This window comes from Tachypleus tridentatus, chromosome 8 (genome assembly GCF_004210375.1).
Source record: "Tachypleus tridentatus isolate NWPU-2018 chromosome 8, ASM421037v1, whole genome shotgun sequence".
Classification (NCBI taxonomy): Eukaryota; Metazoa; Arthropoda; class Merostomata; order Xiphosura; family Limulidae; genus Tachypleus; species Tachypleus tridentatus.
Window position 1 is genome coordinate 70,260,582 of NC_134832.1, and position 12,387 is coordinate 70,272,968.

General features: G+C 30.9%; 1 protein-coding gene across 3 annotated transcripts in view; it reads right to left on the minus strand.

Moving 5' to 3' along the window:
• Positions 1-2,451: 2,451 nt before the first annotated feature.
• Positions 2,452-12,387, minus strand: part of LOC143222614 (uncharacterized) — a 76,542-nt gene continuing 66,606 nt past the window's right edge. For 2 of the 3 annotated variants that reach the window (XM_076449312.1, XM_076449314.1), the window contains 5 exons: positions 8,538-8,600; positions 8,193-8,354; positions 6,361-6,478; positions 5,478-5,910; positions 2,452-3,814 (listed from right to left, as the gene is read on the minus strand). In XM_076449312.1, coding sequence (XP_076305427.1) covers positions 3,449-3,814; positions 5,478-5,910; positions 6,361-6,478; positions 8,193-8,354; positions 8,538-8,600 — 1,142 coding nt within the window. In that variant the 3' untranslated portion in view covers positions 2,452-3,448. The remainder of the gene's footprint in view (positions 3,815-5,477; positions 5,911-6,360; positions 6,479-8,192; positions 8,355-8,537; positions 8,601-12,387) is intronic. The other variant, XM_076449313.1, reaches the window with a different exon arrangement.

Here is a 12,387-nt window from a genome sequence, read left to right on the forward strand (position 1 = left end):
TTATATCTAGACGTGACTCTTACAGGTAGCAATATCAGCAAAATTCTTAAGGATTACTTTGACTCAAAATTAAACTGGATACCACACATTAATAGCGAGTTACCTAAGGAATTTGAATGATAAAACAAGAAGTTTCAATAGAAAACATATTAAAACTTTACAGAACATACATAAAACCAGCTGTATAATATGTTTGTATGTATGGATAAATGTGTCAAAAACACACATCAACAAACTACAGCAAATACAACATCGCATTTTAATAAAAGCATATGCAGTTCCACGATCAACAAACTAAATACTTCTTCACAACTATTCAAACATGCCAATTCTATTAAACAGACCCCCTGAATAACTTGCTTCAATATTGTAAAAAAAAATTATAATTAATACAAATGAACTGGTAAGCAAACTAGAGAGTTACATAATACATGATAAACCTAGCCCTAAGTACCTTTCCACTCTGAACGTCACAAATACAAAACTTAAAATTCCATATAGTGCTAGGCTAACAGAGTCATAGATACAAACGTAGCTTTGCTTTAAAAGTTTTGTATTAAAAATAGGATTATGCGTTTGTATGACTGCTAGGTAGATTATAAAAAAAGAGAAGCTATAAAAATATATGAATTAATATTACTCCATGAATAGGTTGTTAATTAAAACTGCAGACAATGGGCAAAATTTAATGTACTGTAAGTAAAATAACAACAAAGTAACAATGCTAATTAATTACCCAGGATTTAGTGGTAGTGCAGATAAAATAACAGTTCCAGAGAGGGAGGAAAAGGTCTACGTTATACCTGTCCCTCCATAGTCCAAAACATGGACCGAATCCAGATGAAGAAGAATTTGACAGTGGATGTATAGTTCTATGAAGTGACACCAGAGGATAGATAGTGTGTTTTCTACGTCTTCCTGAAAAAACTGTTTCGTGTCGCCCGATACATAACATGTCACAAACTGTAATGTATTAAACTGTTGTGTTGTTGTTGTTAAGTTGAAAACTACCCAAACAGATATCTACACTCTCCTCACCGAAAGTAATGAAACCAAATTTGTAGCGTTATTAGCCCTTTGTCTTATCGCTGAGCCAAGTAATGCAGTACAGTTGTATTCACCTGTTTCTAGACGATCGTATATGAAAGTATCTATTCATACATTTAATGTTCTCAGATTTATATGATATAAATATATAACTAGAGCTTGACGGTCAAGTCTTTGTATATAAAGTCAGCATGTTACACATATTGGTCAATTGCTTTTGCAATGTTTAGGAAGATTAAGTAACAAACATTATCTACTTCTGCAATGTGATACAAAAAGTGATTTTGACTTTGTAAGCACATTTACCCTTTATTAATATTTTATGAAGCTGCTTGAATTAATATGTATATTTGTTATTTTTGTGTAGGAATTAAACTCACTATCCACTAGTTCTTATGAAATGGAGAAGCCAGAGAGATAGACTGTTTACAGTTTAGATTTCACTACATTCACTCTCAGCTATTAACATATAAGTAAACTTACAAGCTAAAGAAAGACACAATAACAAGTTATTTGATTATGTAGGGTGAAGAAGGGGGAAATCTTTTCATATAATTAAATTATTTTTACATGTTTACAGATTATTTTATAATAGACATTTTGGGGGTATATATCAAGGGTCAAGTGTTCCTGTTCTAATGATGATCAGTCTAGCCGTTTTTCTGTTACTTGTTCTTTTCATAGACACGATCAAAAGTACGTAGAAAGGTTCATTTGGTTTAAGTTTGTATTGCTCGAATTGGGATAAAGGATTTGCATAATTAAATAATCATCATTGTTCTATCTATTGTATTGTACATTACTCTAACATTTCTACAGAAGGTCAATATCTATAGATTTCAACAGGTTTTTCAAATCGGTAGGCTGTTATAACAGGTAAAAATTATAGATAAAACTCCAATTCTATCATCTCAGGTGTTATCAACACAGTTATTACTTTAAAATCTTGAAAAAACCCAATAAAAACAACGTTTTTCCAGAGAATTATTGGTGTGGAGAGATTAAGTATGAAGGCTGTAAAATGTACATTCATAGAACCAAATCATTTGTATTTTCTTCAGTTTAGGGATGTTACAGATATTTCACAAAAATATGGTTTTGACACTAATAAAGGAAGATATGAAATTTATTACTAAGTGGTCCATGATTTTGACGGTAAGAAAACAATTTTTAAATGGTACAAAGCTTGTTTGTTTGACGTTAAACACAAAACTACACTAAGCCAAGTATCATTGTCAGTGGAGATAAAATACTTCAAGTTCGGGAATGTCATTAACAACCTCTGTTTCATTCCTGAAGCTTTAACTGTGTTCTCAAAAACCTTTGTCCTACTAAAATTATAGAAGGAATATTTCCCATATTTGTTACACAGAAGAACCATAGATAATTACCAGGGACACGTACCAAACATCAGCCTTTATTCATAAAACACCATGACAACAGTACTTAGAAAGAAATTTCTGGAATGACATCGATAGTAACGGGAGGACCATCGAATCTTTAAAAAAAAGATGTTTTCAAGTTAAATTAATGTACGTATATGAGTCGTGATAAATTCAGCAGTTTTTACCATGAAAAGAAATACAGTATTTATTCTAATATATCAAACAAAATAGATGTGTGAGCTATGTAATTTCCATAAACATTTAACTTTCGTTAAAAGTAAAGGCAGAGGAACTGCATTGTAACGCTATTAATAAAAGTGATGACAAAACTGCCAAGATATTCATTGAAATTAATAAAGATGACATTCTTGATTATAAACACAATTTGAATATTATGCCATAATTTTCTATGGTTTACCTTATATTTACAAAGAAGGAGTTTCATTACGACCTATTGTTTTCTACAATTGAGTTTTCAGCCATACTTTACTGGGCTGTAGTTGAATTTTTAAAATGTTCACTATCATTGAATCTATATAAATAAATGTCAGTATGTGTGTATGTGTCTGTTTCTTACACGTCTCCACGTTTCTTGTTCAATTAACACAAAATTTAACACAGTGATATAGCTCTATTTGTTATTCGTCTGCAAACCATTAACTAGATAATCAGACCAACGTCTTGCAATTACATCTTTCACAAATGCTAAGAGTTATCTTTAGTGTTTTAGGACAGTGTTTTCTGTGTATTATTATTCTCTGTTCTTAGTTGTATTATTTAATTACATAAAAGCATTATTGATTGTATCAATACCTTTAGCACATCAAAAAGTGAGCTTAAGTTTCATGACAGTTGACAGTAAAAAAGAGAAGACCCAGGTGAATATTATATTCTTTGTTTTTCATGTTTTATTTATTATTTATATCACTGAGTAAAATGTAAAAAATAGTAACTTATGAGATAAGGTAAAGTAATTCTTTTTAATATGGTATGCTTGTATGCAGCTCATGGGTTATTTAATTTTTGGGTTTTGGTTCCAGTTTCGGATCTCTTGTGAAAACAATCTTGTGAGGGCTGTTAACGTGTTTAATTTGATTATTCTTTTTAGGTTTCTGTACAATAAGTTTATGTTCGCTTTGGCAACGTTTCAATTGACACGTGGATGTTAGTTTTGAAGCTCTACCAATAACAAATTTGTTTCGGTTTTCAGTATTTTCAATAACAATAAAAACGTTTCTCTGATGATGTTCTGGTTTACTGCCAAGTCTTACAGTAATAATTTTATCAACATTGTGAAAACGTCTAGTAGAGGGAGACCTGATGTTGTTTGACACCTCCCTCTGGATACGTTCATCGTCTTTCACTTCTTTTGGTGTTTCTGCCTGAAGATGTAAATCATAATTAGTGAGGCAACAACACTCATCAATCGAAAAAAATGTTTTAATAACAATAATCAGTTAATAAACATTTTAAAAATATATAATTTATTCTTTATATAACAATCATTTTACTATAATATGAGTAAAACCAAATAAGTGTTTATATGAAAATTGTAAGTTATGAAATTGGTTTAAGATGTCTGATAAACGTTTTCTCGAAACTACGAAATATATCTCAAGCATTGTCCAAAATAGTGAGGAAGGTAACATAGAGCAGACAATAGCTTTAAATAATGTTTTACATTTATGTTTTGTGCGTTCACAAATACTAACTTGCCAAACAAGATAAAACTACTGTTACAAATAAATGTCAATTGTTCTCCTCATTTCATTGTTATATAAATTAAACATGAAAAGTTATGTAATCTGAACTACAAATGATTATAAAGAAGAAGAGTTTTCAAACTGTCTTATCATAGTTGTAACACTGTAGTAAATCACGGAGTTTATAGTACTTTAAAATATTCAATAATCTTAGTGAAGTCCAAAAGAAGACAACTGGATATTTCACTAAATGTCTGTCAGACCAATGAAAGTTGACTGACTATAAAAACAAACACTGATGCAAAATGTCTCAAAGTGTTATTAACAAGATGTGGTGGAATCACGTGTAACAAAATGGTACAAATACACTGGTACTGGACTAAAAAGAATAAAGTCCACATTTAAGTAAATTACCGTGATCTAACGATTCGCTACAATTATGTGATAACTGTTAAAAACAGAATCAGATGTTCGTAGCTGCAACCAAACGTCATTTCAGTGTATGTACGGTTAAAAACACAAGAGGTTTGGTAATAATACTGAGACAAGGTATATTATAGTTATAGTAAGACACAACTCACTTTAATATCAGTAGTGGAAGTATGTATGGAAGTGAAAAATCACGAACGGACACTCTGACCTTTATGTTTTCCAGATGTCATTAAGGCTATACATAATAGCAATGGAAGTACCTTTTATACTATCATATATGTTTACGTTTGGTTCTGGCTTTAGCTAACTGGATGATAATTGTCTTCCCACATGTAATAATATTGAAGAAGAGGTGATTGACCAGTTTAACTAGGGTACAGACTTATCAGACCTCAATAGTATCGAACATGTACAGGTCTCTTTTGGAAGAAGTATTACATGTATTCAAATGACTCTGAATGCATGTTTTTCAGTAGTTGTGGATGTCTTAACAACACTCATTGTAAGCATGCAACATCGATATCATATTGATCACTCAGTTTGACATAGTACACATTACATTAAAGTGAAATGTTTTTAACTACACTAAATATTAATCATAAACGTAATATGAATGAGAAATTAATTCAATTTTGAACCAGATACAGATATTCACAGAAATTAAATATGAGAATGGTTGTAATTATTTTATAACAGTAATTTTGCATTAACATTAATAATGTACTATTAATTCCATTATATTTTAGTTGCTTCTTGCAATATATATATATATATATATATATGTAGGTATAAATAAACTTGTACGAAGTGAAAGTTTAATATAAAGAGCACATCCTTGTTATTAATGGTTATATACTGATGCTGTATAATACTGACTACTATAAAGTAAAAGAATTTTAAACATACGAACCGTTGTTGGTGAATCAGATTTTAATGTCTCTTCAGGTTTGTCATCATTCACGATTGTCCTAACGCATTTCTTTAATTTAGTTTTGTCAGAACCTGAAGCAGGCTTGCTCAGGTTTTCTGTTCTTTCTGTTTTCTTTTCTATTGAGTGATTTTCATTTATTGTCTGCAAGATGGTTGGTTCTGTTTGATTTTCCTTTAACACCATATTAGTTTCTCTTTTATCAAACTTATTTGTCGAGACCTTCTCACACTCAGGGATCATTGAAACAGCTTCCAAAATATCTAATTCACTGGGGGTGATCTTTTCAGTTACAAGCTCCTGGTCTTCTAGCTTTGTATAGGTAAAAACACCACAAGACCCGAGGACGCGGTTTTTCAGGGCATTCCATTTGCCCCGGGCTTTTTCATTCACGTTGCAGAAGCAACAAAGAAGGCTAAACAATAATAAAATAATAATAATAATAATAAATAAAAAATAAATGAGAAATAAAAACGCGATTTATTTCTTTCAGTTTTCTATATAAACAACACTACTAAAGATTAACTCTAAATAGTTGTCTTTTTTGTTGGTTTTTCGTAAGCAAACAGATCTACAAAAACACTTGATTAATCACCGTATAGAAGTTTCGTAAGAAGTGTTAACTATAATTGAAAAGTTATTTTGACCTCATTTGTAGGGTTAATTAAACATATTCAGCTTTACAAGGTTCATATTAGTGTTTTCACAAATTAACTACCAAAGGGGCACTGAACACAATTGACATTTTTAAATATCCAACCCTACTATTCAATTAAAAGATAATTGGGTATTGAGGTCAGATGTTCTCTTACCCCTGTTCCACATAATTTAATTATGAAAAACTGGAAGATAACATGTAACTTACCACAAAGCAATAAAACAAATCGAAATTAGTGTCAGCTCTTCCATCCACCAAGGATACCTTACAACTGTAGGTTTGGAAGCCCAGGGGAAAGTGACCTTGAGAACCACATCAGTTGGATCTTAAGAGAGAGTTGTTTTTAAAACCGTTTTACACATTGTATCGATTACATGAAACAGAAAGAAAACTTCAAATGTAACTTAATAACAAAGTGTATAATTCTTTAAACTAAAAATAAACTTGATTTAACATATTAAAAATTTCAATTAAATAAATATGATATTTCTTATATATTTTCATATTAAACATTGATAACAACCTTTACAATTTGACAACTGTATATATACATTTTTCTTTACAGTTTAAACAGATAATTAGCAAAGAAAAATGACGCCTGTTATATTATTTGAGCTCCTTACTAGTAGACAAGTAGTACAGTTATGTAATAACAACAACTATATAGTTATATAACATAAAATCAGTCAGGTTTTCCAACATATTTACATTAATAGACAATATATCAAGAAACCTACTGACTTTCCCTTCCAAACACACGTGATCAGACTATATAAGAAAAATCTCGACATTTTCTTTACGATAATTCACATATTATGCAACTCAGTATAACACAGTGAGTTAAATCAACTTCGATTCACTTAAATTGTAAGAATATATAACACAAATTAAACAACCTGTCTTTCCATTGACTACTTAATAAAGCCAGTTTGTTTAATCGCTATTCACTTACTGTATTAAGTTTTATAATTAGTTTCTTCTCTTATTATGGTACATTATTCTTTTATGCTATCGAATCGTAACCACTTAATGGTAGTTTCCGCGTTTTTATAACACTATTAAAAACAGTAATTTTACAAATTTCTCTTTACTGTAAATTTCCCAGATAAAGAACGATACCATTTTGACCACAAACACTGAACGTCGTACGTCACTACTGATGAAGTTTTTTCATTTACTTGGTAACAATTCTTTCCAATAGTTTTATTCAGAACTTATGAGACGGTGCTAACGTTTTGATAATCCAATGTTGTTATAATCGTATTTTAAAACATTTGTTTTGTATTTGGACAAATTACTTTATTTTATTACACTGGCCCGGCATGGCCAAGCGTGTTAAGGCGTGCGACTCGTAATCTGAGGGTCACGGGTTCGCATCCCCGTCGGGCCAAACATGCTCCCCCTTTCAGCCGTGGGGGCGTTATAAGGTGACAGTCAATCCCACTATTCGTTGGTAAAAGAGTAGCCCAAGAGTTGGTGGTGGGTGGTGATGATTAGCTGCCTTCCCTCTAGTCTTACACTGCTAAATTAGGGACGACTAGCACAGATAGCCCTCGAGTAGCTTTGTGCGAATTCAAAAACAAACAAACAATATTTTAACACAAAAACGACATTATGTACATAAAATAAACATATTAAACATAGATTTGGGACATACACTGTTTTAGTTAAATATCTTTACGTCTTTTTAGTAATAATGTGACGCACACAGATGTGATATTGAGACACCGTTATATTTGTTTGTTTTTCAATTTCGGGGATAGCTGAACGAGGGCTTTCAGTGTTAGTCGTTCCTAATTTTGAAATGATATGCTGGTGGCAAGACAGCTATTCAATACTATTTGTCGTAAATGTTTGAGTCCATCTTTAAAAACAAGTAGTAGGATTTCCAAGTAAAAGCAAAGCTTTTTAATGCATTAAAAACCATGAAAGTTATGAAGAAGTATCGTATTATAACAATCTGTTTGAACAAAAATAAACATCTTTAAAATGTTAAGGAAACAATAAAAGAAAACTTTAAAACCCTTTTGTTCCATTACTTCTACAAAGATCTTTATTATCAGCTCCTTCTTCATCAGTAATTTTATCATCAGGACAAGCTACACAGGCGTCAGCAGCAAATGATGTCATGTAAGTCCCTCCTGGACACGGCAGGCAGTGAGTTTGGAATCCATTGTCATAGTGACCAGGAGGACATGGATCTAAAAGCGTTAAAAGTACATAGCTAAACATTTATTTACCCAGTGTTAATTTTATTGTTCTAACAACGTCTTTAGTATCAAAAAACGTATTTGTTTAACTAAAATTCCATATTTTTAAAAGTCTTTCATCTATTTGTGTTTAATGTGAACAGTTTAAAGTAATTGAGTATCATATATACTTACAACACCTGTTAACATCTCTTTGGTATCCACGAGTACAGTTGAGATTCTCGGCTGGAATATACACTGGAGAAAACAACAGAGTTAATATTTTTATTAGCACGTTTTGTGTCACCGTTGGAATTTTAAGGTTTTTCACAATGAGCACGACGCACTAGTTATAATATTAATTATAACTCACTCTGTAAAATAACAACATAAATGTTACTTTTCGTGAGAAAAATAAAACGTGTGAAAACAGTTTCTTAACAGTAGACTTTTGTTTCTTTATGTACTTCCTAATGGAGTTAACTAATGAAACTAATCACACAAACTTGGAAATTTATGAAATTACACACGATCTTTTTTTTATTGGTACATTTGATTTCTGTTGGTGTTTCCCTTGTAAAATACTTACTGGTCACAGTTAAACTGTTGTCACTGTTTATGTTAATATCAGTTATGTAAATACAGGTTCTTTTGGGAATATTACGTTGGTAAAATGTATCAGTATATGATTGTGTCTTGAAAACAACAAAATATCAAATAATATCTTTATAATGCAGAAGTTGGATGAAATGCATTCCGAGAAAATTTTTCATTTGAAGTTAATATCAAAGCAAATACTTAATTTTTTGTGGATTTATCAAGATAAATAATATTGCGATCTAACACCTTTCACTGTAAATTTAAAGTATTGTTTATTCAAAATACGTTCTTAAAAAACTTCGTAGATATGATTTGTATCTTTACAGTTCATAAGATTTTCCTTCAACATTCATAAGTTGAGTTCATTATGTCAAAATAACTTTGGAGCCTCATCACTTCTCTTTTCAGGTTTACCATAATCCATCTAGTCTCTAATCTAGACTGGTATCTAGTCTTAAGCTATGTCATAAAGTTGTTCTGATAAATTCTGTTCTGCCGTGACTTTATATCAGATTGAGTCACATTATATGCCAGGTTGCATATTCAAAACTGTTTTGGTATGGCTTACTAATCCCTATAAACTATAAAGTATTATTGCTATGAACATCAGTGGCAGCCTCTGACTAATACTGTATGTTTATTACAGCAGTACCGATAAGATTACGCGTTCGTCTTCATCACTGCCCTGAAATAACTCTTTTCAGGGCATCTTTAACATCAACTAATGGAATGTGATGCATCTTCCAAGAGTATATTATGGCTGTCAATATCAACATCTGCACCTTGGGAGTTGGGCAATATCACCCATTACTGGAGTCCTGATTAGATGGATCAGTATATGGACGAACAAAGAGTGTAGTATTGATGGTAACATTTAAAGTAATTATATGTCGATATGGTTACCAATACTTATTCATACCACACTCCAACATCGACATTTCCTCTCATTAAAATTAAGAAAAACTGATTTCATGTCATCTCTAAAGTAATAATTCCTTGTAAGTACTTTTAACACAATTGTAATAATCTATTTCATGCATTTATATTTCTGAGGAACTCACTTGAAGCTAATAAATTTTGCAGACGTTCTACAATGGGTAATTTAAAACTTTTTATTACAGAACTCATATATAGTTCGATGTTTCTAGGTTATAAAGCGATTAGGAAGGAGATTTGAGATAACGGTGATATAGAGAAACCTCAGTCAACAACACGATACCCACCCTGTCAATAACCCCAAATACAATAAACAAAATACTTAAATTCTTGTAAAAAATAAAGCAAATACAATACTAATGTCATTTATAAAATACTTTATGGCAACTTCCACGTATTTTACGTCAGAGAAACAAGCCCGAAACTTAAAACAACATTCATGTAACACAAAGAAATACAATCTCACGTTTTTAAATTTAACACTGCAACTCAAATAAATATACTACAGGTAACATTTAAATACTAAACAGAGAATCCAACATCGCTAGACGATAAACCAAATAATTCCTTGTAATACAAGAGCAAACACACATTAAACCAATGTAAAGAAACACTTTTATATCTATATTAATAAAATTTAATAAATCTTGTTCGATGTATTATAGTTTGAAGATGATACTTTTAATTTTCAAGATTTTATAATTTACAAAATATTCTGAGAATACTAAGAGTAATGCAAATAGTATTAATAGGAAATTACATGAAGGTTGTTAAAAACTATCATATGAAAATAAGACAGTTCAATTTTCATTATAATTAAATGATATAAAAGATAACGTATCGTTTTATGAACGAAATCGATAAAAACATAGTGTAATTAGCGTAGATGGGAGTATTTTAAAATTCCCATCTGGTGCAGTAACAACAGTTTGATCAACAGAGACAATTCCATAAAGAAATTATTTACTTTGTAGGTGAACAAACGAATAATATGAATTATTTGACTCAACCAACTGAAAACCATGATTAGAAAAGCATACAGATCATTGGTAAGTATCACTAATATATCAATACATATCAGAGAGAAACAAAATAAAATATATAAAACAAGAGCTGAAATGTTAGTTTTCAATGACAAAATTCAGAATAATTGACAGTAGTTAGCTTTTACAGTGGAAAACAGTAGATCGGTGTTAGCTATGTATGAGCGCGGTATGTGACCGCAAGTAGAAAATTAAGTTCTTGCTTTCTACTCTAAGTAAGCTATCAAATCTATTAAACAAAAGCAAAAGATTACCTCACACTTACAGTTTGTGGTCCCTACACATAGTTATCAGATTTTCATTTATTACACGTGGACTGACGTTACTACAGCTACAATTAGAGGTACCTTGAAAATGTTTAAATAAATTGAAAAGAAATGCACTTATTGTAGCTGTTTTAATATCAGTCCACGTGTAATACATGAAAATCTGACAACTATATGTAGGGACCGTAAACTGTAAATGTGATGTAATCTTTCGCTTTTGTCTAATATATGTGACAGCTAACTTGGAGTAGAAAACAAGAACTTAACTTTCTAATTAACTGTAGAGAATGAAAAGCTTTTCGAATGATCAAGCACACATAGTTTTTCTTATAACAAAACCACATCGGGCTATTTACTGTGTCCACCGAGGGCAATCGAACTCCTGATCTTAGCGTTGTAAATCCATAGACTTACCACTGTCCCATCGGGAGACTATTTCATTAAAACAATAACTCCATGAACATAGTTATTTAATGTTAACTGTTAAATGATTTTATCTGTTGTCAGTCCAAAACTGGTTGCTTATCAGTTCGATTATAAGACTATAATCGTAACGTTTTTTAATTAATGATTAAATGGTACAATAGATTATATTACACGTTTTTAAGCTGTGAGTTTTTGTTTCTATTTTTCTCTGTAAATATGCACTATACTTAAACTAAAGACATACTTATACGACTTGGATTTAAACCTATTCATAAAGAATGTGAAAAAACAACGTATTTGCGAGTCATTTGAAAATACTGAACCACAAGAATAAGAGGATCAATTTAAAATAAAACACCAGTTTTAACATATGAAGTTTTAATTAAAATTCCTTTTGACCAAAGAAATTATTCAGTCGCATTTATTCCAGTTTAAACATTAAATCATCGTGTAATATCATTGCTTCGCCAATTTAAACATTTTCTACCCATCCTGTACATATTTTACAACGCATAAAGAAAAAATATTTTTTATTGCTATAGATGAGACCGACTAACGGGTTCTAGCATTAAAGAAATCTCCTAAAACGAGATTTTCGCACACCACTGACTTAAAATCGGTTATGAGCAAATTGAAACAAATGAGGCAGAAATATTTGCGAGCAAATGTGATGTTAACCATAATTATTAGGCTTCACTAACCTTTGCACTCTCCATCAAAAATTTATACTATTAAAGAAACATCCGTTTATGGTAAGAACGAAAATATCTAATT